This window comes from Coregonus clupeaformis, chromosome 11, assembly GCF_020615455.1.
Source record: "Coregonus clupeaformis isolate EN_2021a chromosome 11, ASM2061545v1, whole genome shotgun sequence".
Classification (NCBI taxonomy): domain Eukaryota; kingdom Metazoa; phylum Chordata; class Actinopteri; order Salmoniformes; family Salmonidae; genus Coregonus; species Coregonus clupeaformis.
In genome coordinates, this window is record NC_059202.1 from 38,159,498 (window position 1) to 38,186,956 (window position 27,459).

At 45.6% G+C, this 27,459-nt stretch overlaps 1 protein-coding gene across 2 annotated transcripts; it reads right to left on the reverse strand.

Annotated features, from left to right (window-relative positions):
• Nucleotides 1–5,569: 5,569 nt before the first annotated feature.
• On the reverse strand, nucleotides 5,570–27,250 carry LOC121539572 (tau-tubulin kinase 2). 2 transcript variants are annotated; one of them, XM_041848165.2, is made up of 14 exons: nucleotides 26,862–27,250; nucleotides 21,962–22,147; nucleotides 20,948–21,095; nucleotides 19,302–19,516; nucleotides 17,156–17,260; nucleotides 16,745–16,903; nucleotides 16,397–16,522; nucleotides 15,422–15,579; nucleotides 15,002–15,212; nucleotides 14,470–14,696; nucleotides 12,328–12,946; nucleotides 11,163–11,522; nucleotides 8,932–9,962; nucleotides 5,570–8,666 (listed from the first exon to the last, which is right to left on the reverse strand). In XM_041848165.2, the coding sequence occupies exons 2-14, from the start codon at nucleotides 22,031–22,033 to the stop codon at nucleotides 8,168–8,170; spliced, it is 3,930 nt and encodes a 1,309-aa protein (XP_041704099.1). In that variant the 5' UTR covers nucleotides 22,034–22,147; nucleotides 26,862–27,250; the 3' UTR covers nucleotides 5,570–8,167. The 2 variants fall into 2 exon arrangements, with proteins under 2 accessions (XP_041704099.1, XP_041704100.1); XM_041848166.2 differs by lacking the exon at nucleotides 11,163–11,522 and having other exon boundaries at nucleotides 26,862–27,249.
• Nucleotides 27,251–27,459: the final 209 nt, after the last annotated feature.

The following is a 27,459-nucleotide window of genomic DNA, read 5'->3' on the forward strand; positions in this document are numbered from 1 at the left end:
AACTTTTCTCCACATTGGCAGTGCCATTTATCACCATTGCGATAAAGGCCACATTTTTTACCTTTAAAATGTCAGGATCCTCTTGGTTTAAGACAACCCCTGCAGTGAAGGCCTATCCACTACCATGGACTCTTCTAGTGCAACATTCAAACCCTCAACCCTTTTCACAGCTTCTGCATATGAAATGCTCTGGGAAGCCCTGACTTTGGCCATCCCATTCTCCTTTACCCTTGTGGGGCATTCAGAAGACGTGGCTTCATGATTCCCACCGCAATTACAACAGGTCACATTTTCTACACTTCTATAACACATAATATGATATTTTCCATATCTTGTACATCTCGGCTTCTCCCTTCTGCAAACACTTTCTACATGACCAAAATCTTTACAATGTTCACACTGCATTGGTCTTGGGATAAATGCTCAAAGTCTGTAGTAATATACCCTAACGCACTTCATTAGGGAGAGACTCCATTTCAAAAAACAAAAGAACAGATAAACTCTTCACTTTTTCCCCATTCACCACTCGATTCATCCGATGTGCTTCAATCACTCCAGGAATTTTTTTCATCACTTCCAAATCAACTTCCCACGAAACGCCAGATACACTGCTCAAAAAAATTAAGGGAACACTAAAATAACACATCTGAATGAATGAAATAATCTTATTAAATACTTTTTTCTTTACATAGTTGAATGTGCTGACAACAAAATCACACAAAAATTATCAATGGAAATCAAATGTATCAACCCATGGAGGTCTGGATTTGGAGTCACCCTCAAAATTAAAGTGGAAAACCACACTACAGGCTGATCCAACTTTGATGTAATGTCCTTAAAACAAGTCAAAATGAGGCTCAGTAGTGTGTGTGGCCTCCACGTGCCTGTATGACCTCCCAAAAACGCCCGGGCATGCTCCTGATGAGGTGGCGGATGGTCTCCTGAGGGATCTCCTCACAGACCTGGACTAAAGCATCTGCCAACTCCTGGACAGTCTGTGGTGCAACGTGGCGTTGGTGGATGGAGCGAGACATGATGTCCCAGATGTGCTCAATTGGATTCAGGTCTGGGGAACGGGCGGGCCAGTCCATAGCATCAATGCCTTCCTCTTGCAGGAACTGCTGACACACTCCAGCCACATGAGGTCTAGCATTGTCTTGCATTAGGAGGAACCCAGGGCCAACCGCACCAGCATATGCTCTCACAAGGGGTCTGAGGATCTCATCTAGGTACCTAATGGCAGTCAGGCTACCTCTGGTGAGCACATGGAGGGCTGTGCGGCCCCCCAAAGAAATGCCACCCCACACCATGACTGACCCACCGCCAAACCGGTCATGCTGGAGGATGTTGCAGGCAGCAGAACGTTCTCCACGGCGTCTCCAGACTCTGTCACGTCTGTCACATGTGCTCAGTGTGAACCTGCTTTCATCTGTGAAGAGCACAGGGCGCCAGTGGCGAATTTGCCAATCTTGGTGTTCTCTGGCAAATGCCAACGTCCTGCACGGTGTTGGGCTGTAAGCACAACCCCCACCTGTGGACGTCGGGCCCTCATACCACCCTCATGGAGTCTGTTTCTGACCGTTTGAGCAGACACATTTGTGGCCTGCTGGAGGTAATTTTGCAGGGCTCTGGCAGTGCTCCTCCTGCTCCTCCTTGCACAAAGGCGGAGGTAGCAGTCCTGCTGCTGGGTTGTTGCCCTCCTACGGCCTCCTCCACATCTCCTGATGTACTGGCCTGTCTCCTGGTAGCGCCTCCATGCTCTGGACACTACGCTGACAGACACAGCAAACCTTCTTGCCACAGCTCGCATTGATGTGCCATCCTGGATGAGTTGCACTACCTGAGCCACTTGTGTGGGTTGTAGACTCCATCTCATGCTACCACTAGAGTGAAAGCACCGCCAGCATTCAAAAGTGACCAAAACATCAGCCAGGAAGCATAGGAACTGAGAAGTGGTCTCTGGTCACCACCTGCAAAACCAGTGTCTTGCTAATTGCCTATAATTTCCACCTGTTGTCTATTCCATTTGCACAACAGCATGTGACATTTATTGTCAATCAGTGTTGCTTCCTAAGTGGACAGTTTGATTTCACAGAAGTGTGATTGACTTGGAGTTACATTGTGTTGTTTAAGTGTTCCCTTTATTTTTTTGAGCAGTGTATAACCCCCTTGAGGGGTGCCCTGTTCCGAAACGACACACACAACACTTATCAAATCGATTAAGACACAACGCACGTTCCTTCTGATCCGCAGAATCACAAAAAATCCAAACAAACCCGCCTCACGTGATCCTCACATCCTTCACTTTACCCAGCACTCTCTCCACCAGTTTGGATAACTCAAATGGTTTCTTCAAGATTGGTACTCTGCTCAGCTGCCCCTCATTAACAAACCGTACTCCTACTAGATACAAAGGGTCATTCTCATCACTGTACCCTACTTTGCTCTGTTTTCCATTCTTTTGAACAATACTAAAATTCTCCTTGATTCTGCCGCCATTGTATTCAGATCCCACTTCATCATCCGCTTCCGCCATCTTCCGTGAAGCGGTTTCATCCGCCCTGACCTCAAATGCTCCTCTTCTTCCGACTCCCTCTTGATTGCGTTCTATGACTGACAAATAAACATTTAAGTGCAAACAGCACTCAAATCGGAACCTGTTCCAATATTATGTTCAAATACTAGGCAAATTTACCATTTGCATTACAAAAGTGCACTCTGCAGTAGTAATGACATCTACCTGTCACCGGACCACTTCTCAAATAAAATAAATAGGCAAACAGTCAGGTGTTTTCTGCATGCTGAATTAGTATTTTATTTATAACCAGTTTATAAAAATAAAATACAAAATAATTGTAAACGAACAGAAAAAAACACTGTACAAGGCATTGATATGGTACAAATGATAAAATAAGCATAAATAATTACAGTTATGTACAATGTAGATCCTCCTCTTGTTACATTCTTTCCTTGTGACTATACATACATTTCAAAACTGTTACATTGCAACACAGGACTAAAACGCGAAGCATTTAAATAAATATCTAAAACTGAAGTCACACAGGCAATGAGTGTCAACGATGAGCATCAATACCCAATACATCAATAAATACATGTATTGTTGTGGTTGTTGTTGTTTTTACATTTGGCCTATTGGCCCAAAAACTTCAAACAACTCATTATCTGTGGCCATGAATGAGTACAATCATTGGACCACAGATACAGGCAGGCTATGATACCTTTGTGACACCTTTACAATCACACCACCAGTCAGTGGCCAATCATAATCTCAGTCCGAAAAGTAACATTATAAACTGGGTGGTTCGAGCCCTGAATGCTGATTGGCTGACTGCTGTGTTATATATATATCATATACCACAGGTATGACAAAACATGTATTTTTACTGCTCTAATTACGTTGGTAACCAGTTTATAATAGCAATAAGGCACCTCGGGGGGTTGTGCTATATGGCCAATATACCACGACTAAGGGCTGTATCCAGGCACTCCGCATTGCATCGTACTTAAGAACAGCCCTTTGCCGTGGTATATTGGCCATATACCACACCCCCTTGGGCCTTATTGCTTAAATATACCACTTTGTTGTGCAATAATAACAATAGAAGATAAATATTATGAATGGATTGATTATCTTTTCCAGAAATCAACAGCACTCTTTATTCCTTTAGCACTTCCCTTTTATTAAAGCCTTTAGTGAAGCAATAAGTTATAGTTCATCAAGATGGTCTTTTAAATAAAAGCATTACACTTTTTTGCAGGTATATATTACAAGTTTTGAGCAACTACAGCTGAAGTCAGTTAGCTTATGGAAGTACCGAATATAGCCTAGAATTGAAAAGATCGCTCACTGCTTGGTGCGGTACTACTGTATATGTACTGTACATTCGTATCACAATCTCTGGATGTAAAAACAGATCTTTATCATACACCTTAAAACCCCTTCAACCTCATTTCTGATTCCAGAATCCAGACACAGCTCAATGGTCAAATGGCTATTGGCTACTGACAGTGAATTCACACATTCTGTCCAGTCAATGGGCAACTTGATTGGACCAAATTGGCCAATAAGAGCAGAGCTGCCCACAGAAAGCAAAGCTATCTATCTGAAAGTCAAACACCAATAGTCTGCCTCTAATTTTCTGGATAAATAATTTCCACAGATCGGTAAAGGCAGGCAGGCAAGACGGGACGGACAGCACACCTATCAAGGACGGAAAGGGATTCGGGAGAACCCTATACAGTCTATGGGAGAACCTGACAGTAGGTTGGTGGCTAAGCAGTGGAGTGATCCCCAGCACAGAGTAGACAGAGTAGACAGACAGACAGACAGACACAGTTCAGTCATCCCTTACTTACACAGCCAAGGGAAGAAAAGAGACATGATTAAGGCGACCGACTGACTGAACACTGTGTCTAGCCTTGGGATAAGCCATATCATAGCTGCTCTGTGAAATGGTTCACACTAGATGGGCAAGCTGCAAAAAACAAACATTTGCTTTTTGGTCTTCATTTAAGGTTAGGCATAAGGTCAGCACTGAGGTTAGAGTTAAGGTTAGGGTTAGGTTTAAAATCAGATTTTAAGAAAATATATTGTAGAAATATGCAATGGCCCAATTTGTAAGTCGCTCTGGATAAGAGCGTTTGATAAATGACTTAAATGTTAAAAATGTTAAATGCTTATGACTTTGCAACTTGGCCAGATAGTGACGACCCTGTGAGACAGAGGGGTTTTTCAAGGTTGCCTACATGTTGCATAGATCATCAGATCATAAAGTCATTGATGGGGTTCCTGCAATGTTAAACGCAAATCCACATTTGTAGAGATCTTCGTTGAATCAGATCTGTATCAGCCTGTCTGCAATGTAAGCATCCTGGAACGCCACCAAGCTGTATGCAGCCAGGTACCAAGACAAATATATCACAATGGACCAAGTAAAACAACAACATACAGCTACAGTCCTCCTGTAGCTCAGTTGGTAGAGCATGGCGCTTGCAACGCCAGGGTTGTGGGTTCGATTCCCACGGGGGGCCAGTATGAAAAATGTATGCACTCACTAACTGTAAGTCGCTCTGGATAAGAGTGTCTGCTAAATGACTAAAATGTAACTGTATATCATGACAGAGCAATGGTGTCCATCTCATACTGCAGTGGTATAGTAGATATCTCCCCACTGCGTATTGGTTGTATAAGGTTTGGGTGGTACCCATATTTTCATAGTGTCATACTGTTTCTGTACCATTCCGGTGCATCCAGTATTACCACAAGGGGCCCTATACAACAAAAAGTACCCCTTGTGGGGATTTTTCGACGCACAAAACAATTTAGGCAACAGGGATCTTGATCCAGGAGGGGGTTGAATGTCTCTGTTATAACCAAGAAGCTTGATCTTGACCTCTAACCACTTAGCTAGCAAGATAGCAAACTAAATGTATAGCTGGAGCCCTGAGCTGGATATAATTTATTTGGCACATTTTTTATTTCTTATAGCTATACTTAACTTATAGTTATAAGCAGTGGCGTAGCACGCACCCCCCCAACCCCCCTAAATGTTTGTCGTTTTTTTAAACGTATTGAAAATCATACCGTCGGTATTTCGAAATACCCAGGTATACGGTATAAATGGTATATCGGCCAAGCCTAGGTTGTATAATGTAAATACTCCAGGCAAGTATTTTCCTCTTTACATACTGTACTATGCATGTGTCACATCATGACAATAAGCCAATCAAACGGATTTCAAATAAATACATTAGATCCCTTTTTAGGAGCATCCTTTTTTAGTAGTATTACCCAATCAGTCAGTGCAGTAGTCCTAAAATGTGAGCTTTTGGAGAGCTAGAAAAGCAGATAAATGCTGTGGACCAGGTGGAACGATAAGAGTGAAGAGTGATCGAGATTGTGAGGAGAAATGGAAAACGAAACAAATTAAATATTCCAACCAAAATACATATGGTACTATCCAACAAGAAGAAGAATTCCCTTTCAGACATTCACAATGCATTATGGGAACTGGTATGCTGCTTACTTTACTGATTGGTTGATTGTTTTGTTTTTCTATTTTCTTGGTAGGCAGCGCATGCAAGGAGTAGTAGTGCTGGAAGCAGTAGTTAGTTATATTACAGTATCTTACAAGCAGAGAGGTGGAGAGAGGTAGCCTGGGTACCAGTCAGTTTCTGCTATCATTCCACTCCTTGCTACTCCTTTTCATTCCAATGTTGGGCAATACCACGGAGTACAAGGAGTGGAATGTCAGAACAAAAGCGGTTCTGGATTTCAGGCTGGGGGGGTTTTAAATGTAGTAAAAGAAAGGTCAGGTGAGGGAGGTTTTAAATGATAGTGTTAATTGAAAATGTGGTTGGTTCTCAAACAATACATTAACTCTGAGGTAATAGTGCACAAAACATACAGTATGTCATTACAAAAGAAACAAAACATTATCTTGCGCATGTTTTTTTTTAACCTTTGGGAAGTTTGAAACACTGATTTGGTATATGATACATGATATTTATATGGCATAAATATCATGATTACTTGACATAAATGATGGACCTGTCATAAAATGTAGACAAACAGGATATCTAAGTTTTAGTTTAAAACATTCCCTTTCTTTAATATCTCAAACACATGTTATATTTCTTAAAATAATGTCTGAATAAATAAAATAAAAACATTCACTTTGCTTCCTTTTCCTTGTAGTGAATAATACTGTTACACTCACATGAAGAGGACTGTCTTTGCAGCTTGCACAATTTTTGTGGGGGTGATTTTGTAAAAATGAGAAACATAGCCTACTTTGTAGTGAAACCAGAAGCTGCCCAAAGTGCCAAGGCAAGGCACACATTAAGACAAGTGTTTATTAAACATTAATAATCATTATAACTTAGTGTTGCCTTGTATTCACTACTAGTGTTATAAAAAGTACCATAAGCGTTCTCCCCAAGTGTGCACTCCCCTCCCATCCATGCATTTAAAATCACTGGTTTGGTGTAAGCATGGGCAAGGCTAGGGAGGGTTGCCATGACATTTCTTACACCATTACTTTCCTTTTAAGTCCAGGGCAGAAGGATAAAGTATTGGGACGCAAAGTCAGACTCCTTTCTCAATAGGAGCATACAAAGGGAATCAAGGCCCAGTTACTAGTATTCAATCACACATTTAGTTTGACATTTAGATTCCCCCAATCAATCAATCAATCAATCAACACAGTAGGCACAAGTACGTGTGTGAGTTCACACACACTATACGATTGTATTAAAGGAAGGATCACTCAAAATGATCACTTCTTTCATTGATCGATTGATGGCTTTAGGTGCCTTTGAAATAAAGAACACTCCCTATACTGTCCATTTGAAGTCAGAGACGGAGAGAGCAAGTGTGTAACTGGGGTGACAGGTGCGTCAAGATTTCAATAAATAGGATCTATAGATAGTGTACATTTCTCTCGAGAGCTTCATGGCCATACAGGTAGACCTGCTATACCGCACTCCCCAGGTCAGTACAGAGGAAACACAATAGAATGAGTCAATATTCAAATGGTTAGTGATTCATAAATAATTGCTCATCCACTGAATTTCCACCGTTAGCGTCCTAGGGTAATCTGAATGAAGTGTGTTTACTTTCACTGATGAGATGAGGGAAGTAAGTACCCCTACATTTTATACACAGCATAATGCATATAGATACTTTTCGCATGAAGTATGAATGCTTAAAGTGGGCATATAAATTAGTGATTAAACAATGACAAAATGGAAGAAATAAAAGAAGAACAAGTGAAGGATTACAAGTGAAAGAGAGAGAGGACAGCGGTGTGGGGAGAAACTGAACGGGGAGGAGAGGGGAGACATTAAGTTCAGTATTCTCTGACAGAAGCTTCAGGTCTTCATCGATCCCGAGCATGATTGTCTGGTCTGTATGAACATCTCACCCTCTGCTGTGGCAACAACACTGACCCCCAGGCCCGACACACAAAGCAACTCAGGATAGGAGTGCTGATCTAGGTTAAGTTTAGTGATTTATTATGATGATTTATTTAATTAATACGATTACATGGACAGAGGGGACCTGCTCCTACTCTGAGACACTTTAATAAATAGGCCCAGCACTTCCTATGGGCCAGGCTAGGACCAGGGCTGGAGCAGTGGGCCACTATCTGCCGCTCAGCTTGCTGGAGCACTTCCTCTCCCTCTCCTCGCGGCTGCAGACTTTCCCCCTTGGGGCGTGTTGGTGGAAGGGGCCGGTGCGGGCCTGGCGGCCGCAGCAAGTCTCCTGGTGGTGGGGGTAGGAGCGCCGGGGAGGAGGGGGGGACCCGGAGAAGCTAGGAGGGGATCGGGACCGACCGAAACAAACCCCTCCTCCTCTCTCTCCCCCGCGGTGTTCGTGGCGGGAGGGGGAGGAGGAGACAGAGCGCTGTAGAGAGGAGGAGCTGCGTGGAGAGGCGCTGGAGGTCCGGTGGGGATGGTGGTGGGGGGAGCTGGTCAGGCTACACATGCCCATCCGGGAGCCTCCGTGCTGGGCTGAGGAGCGGCCGTGGTGGGGGGAGCCGCGGACAGAACCACCACCATGACCATGGTGCATCAGCTGGGCCAGGCAGGTCAGGAGGTCTGAGTCGCTGGTGCTGCCCGCTCGGATTCGGTAACGCCTCAGCCTTGGGTGGCGGATGGAATATGAAGAAAGGGTTTAGAACTTTAGATATACATTGTCAATTGAGATCATTAAGGCAAAATTAGAGTAATTCAGCTGAATGATAGTAGCCTGGTCCCAGATCTGTTTGTGCTGCCTTGCCAACTCCAAACATTGGCATGACAATGACCATAGGAGTTGGCAAGGCAGCACAAACAGATCTGGGACCAGGCTACTTTGATAGATGGGATAGACATGTAATAAAAACGAATAATGAAGAGTTATATTACCTGCCCTCCACTGCAGGGCGACTGGGTGGTTTGCCCGGGGGTGGGCGTGGTAGGTACTGTGCAGCTCGCTCCTGCTCTGGGGCCGGGTTAGGAAGGTTAACGGGGCGAGGGATCCTGCTCTTACGGGACAGGGGGCTGGAGGAGGAGGACAGGGAGGAGGCGTCATCCCCCTGGCGGTCGGAGCGTGAGCCCAGGAACAACTCATCGACCGTCTCAGAGCGGTCCGAGGCGGAGGACAGCTGTTCCCCACGGGGTAGCGAGGCCATGATGGAGCCACGGTGGGAGAGAGAGGGAGAGGCTGTGGGAGAGGAGGCTGGGTGGTGGCCTCCTCCCTGGTGGTGGGCTTTCTTCTGGAACAGCTTCTCCATGGCAGAGCCAGGGGTGGGGAGGAGGTCCAGCAGGCTGGAGGGTTCCAGGACAGGGATACGGCTCAGCCTGCGGGAGGGGTCCCTACGGGGGGCAGAGGGCAGGGAGGAGGGGGTTAGAGCTGGGGCTGGGTCACTGGTCTCCACCCCATCTCCCCTGTCTGACCGGGGCTGGTCACTCTCATGGTCCTTCAGCTCTGGGAAGGCTCCACTGCTGCCATCCCCCTGGCCGTAAGCTGGGGGAGTGAGATGGCCGTTGATTAGCCCTAACACTGGACTGTGGGGGGAGCGTGGAGAATTAGAACGGGGAGAATTAGGAGAAACGGGAGAGTGAGGAGAATGCGGGGAGTGAGGAGAAGACATTCGGCTTAGCACCGGGCTGTGGGCTTTGGTATGGGTCCGGGTGTTGATGTGGGTGTCTCCTCCGTTGACCAAGGTATCTGCCAGGAGGTCATCCACAGTGGTGGGACTGCCGTGCTGGCTGCCAGGCTGGGTAAAGGTGTGGTTAGGGGTGGGCAGGCGCTCCTGGCCCTGGGAGGAGTGGATATCAGCGGTAGCAGTATTATCCTGGGGCTGATTGGCCTCAGCTGCTGCTTCACCTCGTCTCTCCAGCTGGAGGCACTGTGGAGCACTGTCTGAGCCTGACTGGGACCGCTGAGCTGTCAACTACAGAGAGAGATGGGTAGAGGGAGAAAGACAGACAGACAGAGAGAGAGAGAGAGAGAGGGAGAGAGAGAGAGAGAGAGAGAGAGAGAGAGAGAGAGAGAGAGAGAGAGAGAGAGAGAGAGAGAGAGAGAGAGAGAGAGAGAGAGAGAGAGAGAGAGAGAGAGAGAGAGAGAGAGAGAGAGAGAGAGAGAGAGAGAGAGAGAGAGAGAGAGAGAGAGAGAGAGAGAGAGAGAGAGAGAGAGAGAGATGTAGAGTCAAATGACAACATTGTAAGAGATCATGTGAAAATATTAAATTAAGATCATAACATGCCACAGCAAGGCAATGTCAGTCAAGTCAATAGTCAGTATCAAACCAGCAACAAGAAAGACCTGGGTCAAATAGTATAGATCATGTATTTGATTTAGCTTGGAGTTTTAGGACTATTCCATTGTACCTGGAAAGCTAAATTATGCACCCCTCAAGTATTTGACTCAAGTATTTGACCCAGCTCTGCAACAAGAACAAAAACATTTACACAACCATGCAGGGGACTACAAAAGAGAGAAGGGGTCAGGGTCAGTAAAAGAAAGAGGGGGTCAGGTTGAGTTTAAAAAAAGAGAGAGAGAACAGGAGAAGCGGAAAGGACAAAAGACAGAGACAATCACCAAAACAAAAGTCACTGTCACGTAACCTGTAGTCATGGCTCCACATTCTAAACACACATATACTACAATCAGAAAGCTCCCTGAGTAGGGTTGGTCTCAATTCTAGTTCAATTCAGTCAATTCAGGAAGTAAACTGACATTCCAATTCCAATTTTCATCATTGCTTTTCAATGAAGAAAAGTGGAAGTGCAATTTCAGTTTACATTCTGAAATGACTGAATTGAAAAGGAATTGAAATAGAATTGACCCCATTCCTTCCCCTGACCGGAGGACACATTGATCTGAGCATGCTCTGTCTGCATCACAATGATCTGCTGTTCTCTGGAGAGAGCAGTCTGCCTGACGACAACACGACAACACAACAGCCAAACAAACGCACTAGCAGCAAAAGGAAACAAAAAGGAAGCAAAGAGAACAACCAAACAAAAAAGTGTAAAAAATGACGGTAAGTAACTAATAGCTGAGGGAGTAAGGTAGGCGGTGTGTTATGGTTAAGATAGAGACGACTGAATCGTTAGTGGCCTCAGGGCGAAGTGGGCGGCTTGGTCATCACCTGCTGAAGTTGGGCGCGTGTGATGCGTATTACGGAAGGGAACTTGCTGTTGGCGGCGCCCGCCGGGATCTCGGGCAGTTTCCTGCGCCCGGTGGGCGATTGGTTACGGGCAGAAACGGGGTGAGGAGGTGGTGGAGGTAGGGAGGCGTGGCAGGAGGAACAGGAGGTGGGACGGAGGAGGTGCTGTTGGTGGTGGTGGTTGGCTGAATAGCGCCTCATCCCAGGAGGGTCCCTTTGGTGCAGGGGGTCCGACAGGGTGGTGAGGAGGGTCTGGGTGTGCGGGCTGGGGGAACGCAGGAGCAGGGGACTGGACGTCCTGGCCAACACCTCCTCAGGCAGGGACGGAGGAGAGGTGGGGAGCTAAGAGTAAGGGGGAGGGAGGGAGAGGGAGAGGGAGAGGGAGAGGGAGAGGGAGAGGGAGAGGGAGAGGGAGGGTGAAAAGAGAGGGAAGGTGGTGAAAGAGGAGAGATGATTTGGACAGGTAGAGTGCGGGGAGAGAAATGGGAAGAGGTAAAGGTGTGGAAAGAGGATAGAGTGGGGTGGGGAGGGAAGAGAGTGGGGGAAAGGGAGGATCGGAATGGGGTGGGGTTGGAGGTGAAGAAGGAGGAGTATAGCATATATTTAAAACTTTGAGGGAGTGGGCTGCGAGGTGGGAGGAATCCTGAGATCTAAAACGTCTCCTTAGAGGAATCTCATGAGTCAGTGTGCGATCTATTTCTTCAGATAGCACCATTTGAGAAAGGATCAACCCAGGACAGGAATTCAAGCGTAGATAAATCAATATAGCAAATGAAAGTTGTAAATAAAGAGCAAATAATGATATCAAATGCAAATCAAAGTGCCCTTTCTAGCAACGGCAACTCTCAAACAAAACCATTGTCTGAGGAGTATCCATCGTTTTATCAAGCTCACACAAGCAAAGAAACAAGCTCACATGACATAAGTGATCACAATCACATTCTACTTCAAACCACAGCAAGATGCTACTGTTGACCCAGATGAATAAAGTGTCCTACTGTGTCTAGTTCTGTGTAAGGTGTATTACTCTATCGGTGTAATACCTGTGTGAGGTATGTAATAGTGATGTGTGTTACAGGGAGGTATGTCATATAATAGTGCATTGTTTTCCAGTGAACTGTGTAATACTAGTCCATGAGGTCCTTACCTGTGTGAGTACTCCCTCAGCCAGGCCCTCAGCAGGGCTAGTGGGGGTGATGGGGGGCAGGCTTCCAGGGGGTCCCACACTCAGCTCCAGCCTGTCCACTCTAGGGGGTCCTCTCCTGGACCCTGGTGACCCCTGGAGGTTCCCATCCCTGTCCCCATGGATCTGAACAGGACTTGGACTCCCCCTTGACCCCTCCCCTGCCTCCAGGGGTACCTCCAGCACCTCCAGGTCCTCTTCTTCCTCCTCAGAGGGGCTGGTCGTAGCCTTCGCCCCAGTTCCTGTCCCTGTCCCTGGGGACTCGCTGGGCCTCTCCACCATCACCCACTCCCTGGAGTCCACCTCCCCCCTGCCGGAGCTCAGGTTGAGGGCCACGAAGCCTCCGCTGCTGGGTGCCCCCTCGCCTTGCTCCAGGGAGCCAGGGGAGTGAGGGGAGACAGGTTTGGACAAGCTACCGTTGGTGCCGCCACCAGATATGAACTCCTCGTCATAGTGCCAGACTCGGTCAGAGCCACCAGCTCGACCTAGCGCTGTGGCACCACCAGCGGGTACAGACAGACCCTGGCCCACCTCAGACCCCTTCTCCTGCTGCTGCTGCCCACAACCCTGCTGCTTCACTGAACTGAAGAGAGAGAGAGAGAGAGAGAGAGAGAGAGAGAGAGAGAGAGAGAGAGAGAGAGAGAGAGAGAGAGAGAGAGAGAGAGAGAGAGAGAGAGAGAGAGAGAGAGAGAGAGAGAGAGAGAGAGAGAGAGAGAGAGAGAGAGAGAGAGAGAGACAGACAGACAGACAGACAGACAGACAGACAGACAGACAGACAGACAGACAGACAGACAGACAGACAGACAGACAGACAGACAGACATTAACATGTTAGTCATTTGGCAGGTGTTCTTATGCAGAGCAACTTACAGTCAGGGCATTCAGACAAGACAGGACAGGAGTAGGGCTGTTGCAGTGACTGAATTACCTCCACACCGGCAGTCATGACAGCAGTCAAATTCCACATGACCGTTAAGTAACGGTAATCTCCTATGCGCTTTGACATGAATGGCGCTGATGCATTGGTAGTACCCAACTCGCTCACGACTGTCAGGTCACTAATGGGCTGGTACTCAGCGCTCTGTTGTCCCTCTAATCACTCTGACATCAATGCAAATACAATCGAAAATCACATCAAACACTTATCATCAAAACAGTATCATGCTTTTAAAACTCACTGTTAGGTTACATTGTTTGACCTCACTGTCATCGATCAATTTGAAGAAAGAAGTTCAACAACAGGTTGAAATCGAGTGGAAAACATGTTCATTGTGGATGTTGTCTCAAAGCCAAACACAACAAAATGAACGCTTACTAAAGTGGTGATTCATTCAAAGAATTTAAGATGTTGCATGTAGAACACCCATATGCATATTAGACTTTCTGCATAAGCATAGGCCTATATGAGCCCAATCCTCTAAAAAAGCCTGAATTAAAATAATGATTGTGCTGTTATACAATAGCCTAATATACAAAATTCAACAAAACTCTAGTAATCACCTTTGAGTGTGGACTGTATTATTATGCATACTGGATGGACTGGTTACCTTATGCTACGCTCCAAATGTTCTATCCATGAGTCTGGGAGAGAACGTATAGGCCTAGGTGATGCTGTTGGTTCACTGATTGCGAAGGGCAGCTTACAGAGTAGTTAGCCTACAATTATAGTGAATTTGTTCATTCCTTTCTCGAGCGCGTAGAGATAGAGGGGCTGTCAACAGGTTAATAAAATATGTTTCGTTGTGAAAACATGTTACTACTATGTTCCTGAACAGAGTTCACTTAGTTTCCCAAATGAAGCACTAGGTAGCTACAGGAGCTGGGTTGGAGAGCCAATGGCATACAGAGTTTAGGAGGAATATCACCTGTCGCGCAGTGAGAGGCTGCTCCTCAAGCAGTGATGCGTGGAGTGAAATAAGTGTTCTTATGAGCCCAGACATTTCTATATGCAATCCCGTGTGAAAGCAGAGTTTTGATGGTAGCAACTAAAAAGAGGAGGATTCCAGATTTTACTGCTACTATATTTATTTCTCAGCAAAGTCCCATTCCTGGTTGTTAGTAATAGTGTGGAAGTATAGCGGTACAGGGGGTTAGTAAGGGTACTGACCATGCCTCCAGGAAGCGTTCTGGGCTGGGCTTGGCCTCTAGGGTCAACCTCCTGTCCAGCTCAAAGCTGTGGATGTTACGAAGCTTCCTGAGCAGAGGACCACCACCGTCCTGCTCTGAGGCCCCCACCATCTCAGAGTGTACCCGAACAGGAGAGCCCAGACTGGGGTTGGCGTATGGGCTCTGGGGACCCCCCTGGTTGTTGCTGTGCTCCTCCTCTGTGGCTGCCTGGTGGGGAGGAAACCAGGGGATGGAGTGGTAAGGGATATGGGTGTGTGTATACGTGTGTGTATGTATGTGTGTGTGTGTGTGTGTGTGTGTGTGTGAGTGTGTGTGTGTATGTGTGTGAGTGTGTGTGTATGTGTATGTGTGTGTGTGTGTGTGTGTGTGTGTGTGTGTGTGTGTGTGTGTGTGTGTGTGTGTGTGTGTGTGTGTGTGTGTGTGTGTGTGTGTGTGTGTGTGTGTGTGTGTGTGTGTGTGTGTGTGTGTGTGTGTGCGTGTGTGTGGGTGTGTTCTTATGTGTTTGTGCATACCTTCCAGACAGCTGTCCTGATGCGGTTGCGGTCGCGGTCCAGCATCTCCCAAACGTCAGCTTCCTGGTTGGCCCGGGGCATGCTGGGGGATCCAGGGAGACGGTCTGGAGGAGGGTTGTTCTCCCCATTGTCACTGAGCTGCTCGTCCTGCAGCACGTCGTCTGTGTTCTCCCTCGCCAGGTCCCCAGGAACCAGGGACGCATTCGCCATTCTGGAATCATAGAGTAGATGTTACTCCGGTGTCACTAACTGACAGCAACAGGTATATTCATCCATTCATTTATGCATTCATTCAACAGGTAGATGAATGAATGAATTAATTCTGTAAACAAGTTTACGTTTTTTTAGAACCAGTATGCGATTGTGAAAGAGACAAGAAACCCCTAAACCCTCAGCAGACCATGATTCCCAGTCTTTTACCCCATGTGTGCAGGCGTGAGACGTGTGTGGTGCTGTGGTGTGGTGGCTGTAGCGTTGATGCTCAGAGTGCCATCAGACCCAGTCCTCTCCCAGTCATACGGGTCATTCTCCACCACGTTGTAGGTCTTCATACTGTTGTCAAACACTGACATCAGCAGCTACAACACAACAGAAAGTCACATGATGTCATATCCTGAGATACCTAAGGGCTTGTACAACATCACTGACTGACTGGCTGACTGATACTTGGTACTCCAACTAGAGGGATCAGACATTGGCACTCATTGCTATGACATTTTGAAGACAATCCAAGATTATGTAGGCAATCAGTCATTCTGCAAAAAGACACTGAGTATACCAAACATTAGAAACACTTTCCTAATATTGAGTTGCGCACCCCACAGGGATGCTGGCACAGTTGTGTCAAGTTGACCGGATGTCCTTTGGGTGGTGGAACATTCCTGATACACACAGGAAACTGTTGAGCGTGAAAAACCCAGCAGCATTGCAGTTCTTGACATAAACCAGTGTGCCTTGCACCTATTACCATACCCCGTTCAAAGGCACCTCTGAATGGCGCACATACACAATCCATGTCTCAATTGTCTCAAGGCTTAAAAATCCTTTAACCTGTCTCCTCCCCTTCATCTACACTGATTGAAGTGGATTTAACAAGTGACATCTATAAGAGATCATAGCTTTCACCTGGATTCACCTGGTCAGTCTATGTCATGGAAAGAGCAGGTGTTCTTAATGTTTTGTACACTCAGTGTAGACAAATATTGACTGTGACTTACTGTATATTGACACAGGGAGCTAACACAGTGCTTAGTTCTAAAAGTTAAAAGATACAGATACTGTATACACACACATGCAGTAAGTTAAGGGAGAACGATATGTCATGTTACCACCCGCCCACCCGCCCACCCACACACACACACACACACACACACACACACACACACACACAGTTACCTGATAGTCTGGTTTGGTGAAGTAGTCCAGGTTAGAGATGTGATCCAGGAAGACAGTGAACTCAGCAGGCAGATGTTTCAGCATGAGCCTGTGGTCATAGGTGTCCTTCAGCTTCCCTACATGCTCCTGGGGAGGGTTCACACATGTTACAATGAAACTATTTTATCTATGCACACAGGTGCATGAGTACATTCATATGCAGTGATGTCAGAGCTGTGACATGAGTTAGTGTTAGCTAAAGCTAACATTACCATTCCGAGTCATGTATGTCTGTATCTTGTCTATTATTCCAGTAGAGACCGCTGATTGGTTGGTGTACAGGAAGGAATGTTCAAGCTAGACGCTTACCTTGTCTTTGATCTTTCTCCATGGCAACTGGCCAACCATGAACTCTACCAGCATGTAGAAGAGAGACCACAGGTCGTCATGCCGACCCATCTCCTTGTTCTTGTGTGCGTTGACTGACGCGTAGCGGACTGTACCTCTGAACCCTGCTACTGGTCGTGGCTGGGGGAGAAAGAGAGACTTCACAAGCTGCTGGACGACTAACATAGTAGGAACCTTACATGACAATAGCACACATTCAACAAACAGACAGCCAGTTTCCCAGACATTGATAGAAACCTAGTCCTGGACTAAAGAAACTATTTCAATTTAGATTCTCTATTAAGCATGCTTTTTAGTCTAGCACTGCACTTAATCTGTGTCCGGGAAACTGGCCCACAGTGTCTAACCACACTCAACACCACAGACACTTACCGGTCGGACCTCTTGGCAGGAGTTTGTAAACTGGCGCGCTAGACCAAAGTCCAGCATGTAGCAGGTCCTACAGGTACTGGGAAAACGGCCCATGGCAAAGTTGGACTAGGAGAGAGAAGGGGAAAGAAAGAAGGTAGTGAGATAGAGATCAAGAAAGAGAGAGAAAGGACTTAAATAACAACTATCATAGTCTGATTCTCTTCACTATCACAGAAATACATCTCTTCTTTCCAAAAAGTCATACCTCCTCATAGGGCTATGGCGGTCATGGCATTTTGGCAGCCGGTTATTGTCATGCAAAAGACTGCAGGTCTCATGGTATTAATTAACATAAACACCTTTAGCATCTCCAGGCCTCCACACATACAAGCCGCATATGAGCCACTGATGAGCGCATTTGGAACATCTACAGTCTAATAAATCAATTGAATATACACTATCACAATAAATATTTTAGGCAGGTCTAAAGAAACATTATGATATGAAGAAAATGTATTTCAGAAGAACAGAATATGAGTTGGTCTACTGTATGTTATCTGTCTATGTACCATGCCATAGGCTGTAGGCTTGTTCATTTAGCAGACTAGATATGCTTATAAGTCCCGTGGCATTATTTTATATTCTATGATTTTATAGTAAGAAGAATATAATTGAACTTAGCTGGGGGAGTGCGCATATGAAGTGGCTATGTTGAGTGTAAAAGTGATAATTTTAAACAGGTCCTATATACTAGATTTAGAGTTATTTGGCTACTTTAGTTGTGAATGATACAAATCTTAGAATGTCTTAGAAATCAAGACATATATGGGCTGCATGATGCGACTATAGGCTATTGATGATTTGAGAAAGTAGCAAAAAAAGCTTGCGCTCTGTTCCTTGCCTCAGGCTGCACACGCTGTTCTCTCATCAAGTCAAAATATTCTCACCCATCAGACTATTCTCAATTAAATATTTTCTTTACTAATATGTAACATTAGTTTGGATTTAGAATGGTCCATTATCAAATGGGCAGGAACAGGTAAAAGAGAAAAAAGACATGTCATCCGTATGCGCTCCTATAGCGAATGGAGGCCACTTTCCCGCCGGTTCATTTTTCACTCATGTCAGGTAGGTAGGCTACTCCGCTTATTTCGCCATGCGACAGGTGATATTCCGCCCAAACTCTGTATGCCATGGGCTCTCCAACCCTGTTCCTGCAGCTACGTAGTGCTTGATTTGGGAAACCAAGTAAAATCTGTTCGGGAACATCAAAATGCAACATGTTTTCACAAGAAACATATTTCATTAAACTGTTGACAGCCCTTCTCTCTGTGAGCTGGAGAAAGGAATGAAGGAGAGAGAGGAGGAGATGGAATGCACGGTGGTGAGATATTCTGTATCTAAAGGTAATGTGTCAGCCTATTAATTATGAAAATATAAAAAATGCCCTATTACTAGGCTATTCAAACTCAAATTAACTATGTAGGCTAACTGAATTTGTTTAATTTAGGCTAGACCAATTATGTACCAAAGACATCTTAAATCAGTATTTTATGTATGTTTTTCTGCCGTGCATAATATGCGGTAGGCTATGTATTGTATAACGGCACAATCATTATTTTAATTCAGGGTTTTCTACGGGCTTGGGCTCATATATACAGTAGGCTTATGCATATTGCGTATGCATAAGCTCTAATATGCATATGGGTGTTTTGAATTAATCATCACCTTAGAAAGCTATGTCCATTTCCTTGTGTTAGGCTTTGAAATAACATCCACAACGACCATGTTTTCCACTCAGTTTCAACCTGTTGTTGAACATCTTTCTTCAAATTGATCAATCACATTGAGGTGAATTTTAAAAGCACATACTGTTTTGATGATAAGTGTTTGATGTGATTTTCAATTGCAATTGCATTGATGTCAGAGTGATTAGAGGGATCATAGAGCCCTTGAGTACCAGACCATTAGCGACCTGATGGTCGTTAGCGAGTTAGGTACTACCAACGCATGTCCAGAGTGCATAAAAGGAGATTACCGTGACTCAACAGTCACCTAGAATTTTACTGCGGTCATGACTCATGACTGCCAGTGTGCCGTTAATACGGTCACCGCAACAGCCCTACCCCCACACACACACACACACACCTCTGACCCTCTGTCTCACCGGTTTGATGTCTCGGTGCAGGAAGCCAACAGAATGGATGCTCTCTATAGCTTCTAGTATCTGTCTGCCCAGTCTCAGGATGGTGCTGATTGTAAACGTGCCCCGCGTCATACTCCTCCGCAGGTCGGCCAGGTTACGACCCTGAAGCTCCATCACCACGTAGTTGAAGCGATCATTGCGGCCGCACCCAACAAAGCGACACACGTGGTCTTTACCTGGGGGAGAATAGAATACAATTAAAATGGAATAGAATAGATTTGATAAAATGATACAGCATAATCTAATCTCATTATCTAATCTCATAAATTGATACAGCATGTGTATATTTCTACTGGCCAGCCACTGTGCTCCACAGCCCCTCCCCCCCACGCCCCATCCAGCCCACAGCTCGCCTCTGACAGCTTGCCTGTGGCCCATGCTGATTTATGGTGTGTGTGTGCTCATCTCAGGGGACCCTGCTGCAAAGCCAGACTCCGGCCACACCCTTCAGCACAGGGAGAGACCCCACTCTTCCTCTCTACTCTCCCATACACTCAATCTCTCACTACATTCTCGACCACATCTTCCCTATCCCTCGTCCTTTTCCTCCTCTCATTCCCAGCATCATTATATTTGACGGCATGCAAATACTTGAGAAGTGTGAGTGGGGATAGGCTTACCATACATGTTTTTTCTCCCCTAAGATAATCTACAAAGGCTTATTTTAAGCCTTTCAGTCGATGTCTGTTGAGAAAAAGAGGCTAGAAGAGACATGTTGGGGGATGGGAGGATGGGAAGAGTTGAGCATGTTTCAAGTTACATCCTCTTTCCCTCAGGATGCTATAGAACCACAATCCTCTAGCACACAACCATTAGACACACACACACACACACATACTCACACACAACAATTAGAAAGCAAACATGATCCTTCCCAGACCATCGATTTTCGGGATCGAGAGAAAAAAAACAGACAGACGGGAAAAGGGCAGGAAGAAGGAAGAGAGGGAAAACAAGGAGAAGAAAAAAGAGAGCAGAGAGAGAAACAGAAAGACAGAGAGAGGGGAGAAGGGCAGGGAGGAGAGAGAGAGAGGAAGAAAGAAAAATAAAACAAAATGCCCCCCAAATGAACTCCTCTCCTAATTGGTCTGTTGATCCTCTGCCTGCTATGAAGGAGGACTTTATCGGGAGTTTGATTTGAAGTCAGGCTAGGGTCTTACTATACACACCAGTAGTGATGCCCTTTTACACTCTGTGCCCTGTAGCCCACCTCCCATCACTTCCTTGTTTTCTCTCTCTCCATCTCTCTCTATTACCCTTCAGTGTCAGTATCCCCTTGCCTTATAAAATAGAGCATGTACCTTTAAGAAACTATAAATTCAATTTCTTGAGATTACATTAGGTTGAATGTCTACTTTGAAATTATTACTGGTCAGGTTAGGGCAGGTTGAGTTTAGGGCAGAGGTGGTTGAGTTTTGGGCAGGGAGTTTGTGGTTGAGGTTAGGACAGGGGGTTGTGGTTGAGTTTAGGGCAGGGGGTTGTGGTTGAGTTTAGGGCAGGGGGTTGTGGTTGAGTTTAGGGTAGGAGGCTTGTGGTAGAGTTTAGGGTAGAGTGGGCAAGGGGCAGAAGCCAGAGGGCAGGTTAAGTGCAGGTAATTGCTGTCTTACCCTGGAGTTTCTTGAGGACGGCCACCTCCATCTTGAGGACCTGTTTGGGCTGCTGTGCTGACTCCACCTTCAGAGCAACACTGACCCTGGTCAGCAGGTCCAACGCCTCATAGATCTCCCCGAAGCCACCGCCACCAATCTTCTTTGCCTACACACATATCCCAAGGCAATACATCATGTGATAATGTGGAAAACATAGGCTTCATTACTTGATTTTTCAATCTTCCCATCACCCTTCCTCTTCCCAACTTCCCCTGCCCATTACCACAGACACATTTACATGTTTCTCCCTCTCTTATCAGTATACACACATACACACACACACATGAACACACACTTTCCCCACCCCCTACACACACACACACACAATCATGTGTGACAGAAGCAGCTCATCTCAAATGGATTAGCAGTGGCAGAGTTACGTAACATCAGCCCCTCAGTCAGTACTATACACAGGAAGTGGAGCCATGGCGCTGTACTTTGTTACTGCCTAGTACTCCTCCCAGGCCCAGTCCCAGCTACACTAACCTCACATGGCACCCTGTCCCTGGTGGCTCTGTGATGGCTGGGAGACACGGGCACACACACACTTGTGCAAGCACACACACACGCGCAAGCACACACACCCTCACTCAAGCACACACAAAAGTGCACACACACACCACGCCCTGGTGGAGTGGAGCGGACAGGGGGGATTGGGCCAAGGCCTAGTGCTGGGAATAGCACACTGAGTGGCTACAAATAGCTACTCTGCTGCTATATTAAGTTCCACTCCACTTCGTGACAGAAAGCTGCATGTGCACTGCACACAAAGGGAGTTGACCCCAAACTGTCCAGGACAGCAGGTGAGATGGAGAAGATGGAGAAGATGGAGACATAGGGGAGAGTCTAAGCAATGTTTGGAGAGCAAAGATAGCCTTGTCGTGATGAATTGGTGCTTGCTGAGGGGGTAAAAACATGGCATAACTTAACGGTGACACACACACACACATAGGCTCACACACACACACTTACCACTTTCCATCGTTCCTTGACCAGGACAAGCACAGTTAGGATGTCAGCTTGCTCTGTTGCCGTAGCACTCATCCTGCCGGTGGTGGACTCACTGCTGCTCTCTTTGTGCTTCTTCCCCTGCTGCGACTCTTGCTACCTACGACCAGCCTTATTAGATTGGGCCGGGCATCAGGACCCTGTGGAATCCTAAACAACAGGCCAGGAGAGAGGCAGAACACACATATGACCACCACCACAATCAATGTACTGCATGTTCCTCTATAAGCACTGGAAAGTAAAGTTCCAACACTTTTAGACCTAGCTTTGATTGAGGCTTCCTCTACTCGGGCTGCATATCATCATCAAATAAAATCAAATGGATTTATAAAGCCCTTTTTACATCAGCAGATGTCACAAAGTGCCCATACATCTGTTGTTGATTTAAAGTGCTGTCTGGTATGCAGGAGGAATGTCAACTAGCCTGTGTAGATGATAGCTGATGGGCCTTATGAATGAAACCTGCATATTGAAAGTTGACTTCCTGGGTTGAGGAGCAGCCTAACTAAGCCTAGTTTGTGCTGCATGGCCTAAGTGCAGCTGCCACAACTGCTGCTCCTAGTTGTCTCATACAAGCTCTCTCTCAAGCCCACAGCACCACCACACAGCTCCACACACCCAGCAGACCCAAACACATGCTGATAGCAGCACCTCTAGCTTCACTCTTTAACATATCTATAGCTTACATATAACACATCTATAACATGTCTAACAACATATCTATAACATAACATAACCAAGTGATGAGCCATGTGTGTAATAACAAACCAAGTCAGGCCTATTTCAGTATTGACTTGACCAGTCACAGATGTGTAAAATATGCAGTCTTTGATCATTTGAATGCTTCCATGACTCTGCCGCTTTTCTGTCATAAAACAAAAACTGAGGATCAAGCCTAAACAGCTACATAATTTGACTTCAATGATATTGTCACAAGGATTTTTTTTTACAAATTATACTTTATTAGCAAACTCTTAAATGCGAAGCTTACTCAGTAGCTCTCGTCACGAACGTGCATGATTTAATTCACCTTATAAATTGTTCCACCATATATCTAGTAATTAATGTATCCTAAATGTATATACTGTTGTTCTTTTCCTCTTTTGACAATATCATGAGTATTTACTGTGCGCAAGGCTAATTGTGTCGAGGAAAAGTTTGGTGAAGTCGCATTGTGACGCATTTCAGTTACATATTTAAATGCAGTATTTTACACTTTTTCAATCTTCCAAGTAGATGCGATGTTCAGAGGCACATGAACACTCGCTGCACTGAAGAGAAATACGTTTGTTTATTTCCATATTTTAATGTGTTTGTAGTTCGCGTCTCGGCGATCCATGTCTTCTTGTCTGTCATGTCCGCAGAGTAGCATGCATTTAGTGTGGTGAACGCGCGCGGGTAAGCGGCTACATAATAGGTTTCGCTGCCTGTTGGCCTGCAGAACTATTATTATGAAATGTAGCTATATTCATTAATTGAAAGTATTCCTGCTTTGAGGATAAGCCAGGAATGTTTAAGAAACGAAATATGTAAATGTCGGTATAATGAAGATGCTGTTACATGATGTAATGCCATATTTGTGTAAAGAGCTCCATGGTTAATGGTATGGACCAGGGGGTGGGCCATAGGTATACAGGTAACTGTTCCACCTGTGAGCTTCAGTTGTTCTAGCTCTGGTATGTAATCTGTGTGGGGAGGCTGTCCATAGCCTGGTATACCCCAACCTGCTATAGTTGGTTTGGCAGGGTAGGCCTGATTGAGGCTTAGGTTTTCCATTTATATTCAAACCTGTATTTTGAGAGTCTGTTCATTCTGTAAATACCTTTGTAGATAATGGAAAGGGGGATACCTAGTCAGTTGTACATCTGAATGCATTCAACTGAAATGTGTCTTCCGCATTTAACCCAACCCCTCTGAATCAGAGAGGTGCGGAGGGCTGCCTTAATCGACATCCACGTCTTCATCGCCCGGGGAATAGTGGGTTAACTGCCTTGCTCAGGGCCAGAATGACAGATTTTTACCTTGTCAGCTCTGGGATTCAATCCAGCAACCTTTCGGTTACTGGCCCAACGCTGACATCACAGTGTCAGTGTCTCCCCAGCACAGGAGCAATCCTGGGACAGGGGTGGGAAACGTCAGTAGAGCACAGGAACAGACACCGTTACATCACAGTGAAATCAAGACCATGACATCTGACACAACGTTGTTGACACGTTGTTGGAGTGGCAGCTCAGCAGCATCGCTCTCTCTGCTCACTCTCGCTATCTCTCTTTCTCTGTCCGTCTGTCTCTTTCTCTCTTTCTCTCTCACTCTGCCTCTCACTCTTTCTCTCTCCCCCTCTCTCTCTCTCTCTGTCTCTCTCTCGCTCTGTCTCTCTCTCCCTCTCCCCCTCTCTCTCTCCCTCTCTCTCTCTCTCCCTCGCTCTCCTCTCCTTCAGACTGCAGAGGACAGCAGTCATGAAGTCAAAGCACCCCTCCATGGATGTCAGAAGCTTTTTTTAAGGACAAGGATAGTTCAAGTTCTAGATAAGTCTAGCAGAGTAGCATGCATTTAGTGTGGTGTAGTAATAGTAGAGAAAATATAAGTGTGTAAGTGGGAAAAGAGTGATCAGTGCAGAAGCAGCAGCACCCCAAAATGAAATAACACAGAGGGCCTAAAATGAACTGTCTGATGGTCAAAATAAGAAACATCCATCTTCTGCTAAAACCCTGAGGCAGGAAAGTTACACACAGTCAGGGAAACCCAACCTCCCTGTCTCTGTGTGAGAAGCCACCAATATAACACACTCTGCAGTAGCCTAGCTTTCAAGGTCAAAGAGGCTTTTTTCAATCTCCTCCCTCCTTGGAGTTTGATACATTTCTGTTAGAAAAGCAGCACTAGTTTTTACAGTGGAAGTAGTATCCTTTCTTCAATCTCTCCATCTGGGCCCGTATAATAATAATTTATTACATTTGTAAAGCGCTTTTCATTATACAGAATAATCTCAAATTATTCATAAAGCATTATACAAAATAATCTCTGTATTTATAAAGCATCTCAGAGTGCTGATCTAGGATCCGTTTTGACTTTCAGATCATATTGAATAAGATTACAGTATCTGGATAGGGAGAAGCTGATCCTAGATCAGAACTCCTTCTTTGAGATGGTTTATGAATACAGGCCCAGAAAGCAGTCTGCTGCCTCAGAGCCAGTCCAGAACCACCCCACTCACCCAGCAGGTGGCTGGTCCACATGGTTGTGGAATGGATCCGAAATGGCACCCTATTCCCTTTTAAGTGCACCACTTTTGCAAAAGTAGTGCACTATAGCCTATAGGGTATAGGGTGCCATTTGGGACATATTTGTGTGACTCACTGATCATCACACCACTGCTGTTCTGATGCTTCTCAATGCAAATCATGAATCAGAATAACACACTGGTTGCACAGATTTGGTATTAGACCAGTCATCATAAATCTTTGACACCCATCTCAGTCTCGCCGTGAATCATGCTCTCTGACTCCATGGCGGTTGAACTATTTAAATGTGCTGCCTGCTGCACTGCTCTCCCACACATGTCAAGTCAACACGATAAATAGGACTCATTAAACTATGGGACACATCTCCCATGTTTGCTTTAATCTAATTCATTAGAGGGTGTTACAGCAGCCTCAGCCTGGCCCAGTGGACCAGAGACCCCCTCTATTGCTACGTCCCAAATGGCAACCTATTCCCTATATAGAGCCCGAGTTCTGGTAAAAAGTAGTGTACTACGTAGGGAATAGGGTGCCATTTGCGACGCCATCCTCTGGAGATGAAAGGAGTGAGTGTCTGATTCCCTAGCTGCTGCCGCTGCCATGGGCCTGGCTGTTCAGCCATCACTCTGTTTAAAGCCCTGGAGCCTAGCCAGCATGGGGATGGGATGGGGAGGCCTTGCTCCATCCCCGGCCAAGGCCGTTCCATCTTCCCTCAAAGAATGATGCTACAGTCCAGAGTGAATGGGCATGATAGTAGTGAATGATGTTGGGGTTCTGTCTCTCAATATCAGAACCTTACTACAGTACATGTAGCCTACTGTATTGATCAATGACTGGATAAAGCAGGTATTGATTGTGTGTACGCCTCTGTATTGTAAAGTTTGCCTGTACTGTTGATAAGGTATTCTTCTCAACTAAGTTGTTCTGGATCTTGAATTAGGTGGCATAATAATCATGTAATGGCTAACATCTTTCTACACCATGTCAAGCTATGAATGAAGTACTGTACTCTTTGAGTGACAAAGCTGATGTGAAAAAACGTATTTGCATGTGGATTGTAGCTTCCTATTCATCTCTCTCTCTCTCTCTCTCTCTCTCTCTCTCTCTCTCTCTCTCTCTCTCTCTCTCTCTCTCTCTCTCTCACACACACACACACACACACACCAACACACATATATACACTAACACACATATATACACACACACACGTCAGTTTAACGTAACCATAGCATGAATGCGCATGACTCATAGGCAGCTGTTACAATGCAATAAATATGTAACTGGCTAATTAGGTGCTTGCAATGTGTCACCACCGCGCCTGTTGTTGCATAGCGAAGCTGCGTAATTAGCTAGCCTAGTGGATTTACGATTTCGTGTACACGCACAGTGTACACACGGGCTATGCTAGAGTGCCTCTTTGCATTGATTTAGCTATGGGGAAAACGTTGCGTTCTAGAATAGAATCGTACTGCATCTGGCTATGGAACGACCTTGGCTGCGATGCTACATTGCATCAGTCCTTTTAAAATGTAGCTAATGTGGCCTACTGCATCCCTGTATGTTGACATCAGCTAATGTTAGCTAGCTTTCAGTGTCATTATCTGATTGCATAGCAGCGGTGTCCATACCTTAGCCGCTCCGATCCTTGATCCGAAAGAAGCCGGGTGTGGTTACAAAAAATCCTTTATGTTTGTCTTGATGGAATGTTGAGACATCGAGTGGAATTCCATAGTGGGTGCGTTATCCATCTGGTGTTGATTCTGCAGCTGATGTTCACACAAAGACATGTGAATTTAGCAGCAGGGATAATGAGTTTTATCTAATCGTCCCTTTTCTCCTTCTCTCTCACTGTCACCTCAGCATCTCTCTCTCGATCGCTACAGATCCGTGACGTGCTAGCTACTCTTCTCTGATGATCCGCCTGCCTGCCCGCGCGTTCACGATCCTATCACCCTCGCAACAGCTCGCTATGTGAACGAGCGTGGGCTTTAAGGCACTAGTGCACGCGTAATTATGATTCATGAGCGTGGCCGCGCCCAATATTCCCTAGTAATACATTTGTACATTGCGTATTTATTGGCCCGATAGGAGGTGTCCAGCCTTTAGTTACAATTACTAGCTCTTGCAAGTGTAGCCTCGTATTAGAATTTCACCCCCTCTATTATATTCTATTATATTGTATTATATTCTATTTTCTTTCTTTCATTTGAATCAGGATTTTTTTCA

Bases quoted from the DNA above. Each gene is read 5' to 3' on its own strand.
- LOC121539572 (XM_041848165.2), bottom strand. From the start codon at position 22,033: ATGAGTGCTACGGCAACAGAGCAAGCTGACATCCTAACTGTGCTTGTC. The intron at 17,261-19,301 runs GTGAGACAGAGG...TCTCTCTCCTAG, and splicing joins TGCACCGAGACATCAAACCG to TCCAACTTTGCCATGGGCCG. The intron at 15,580-16,396 runs GTAACTGTGTGT...GTTGTGTTGTAG, and splicing joins TCACCAAACCAGACTATCAG to CTGCTGATGTCAGTGTTTGA.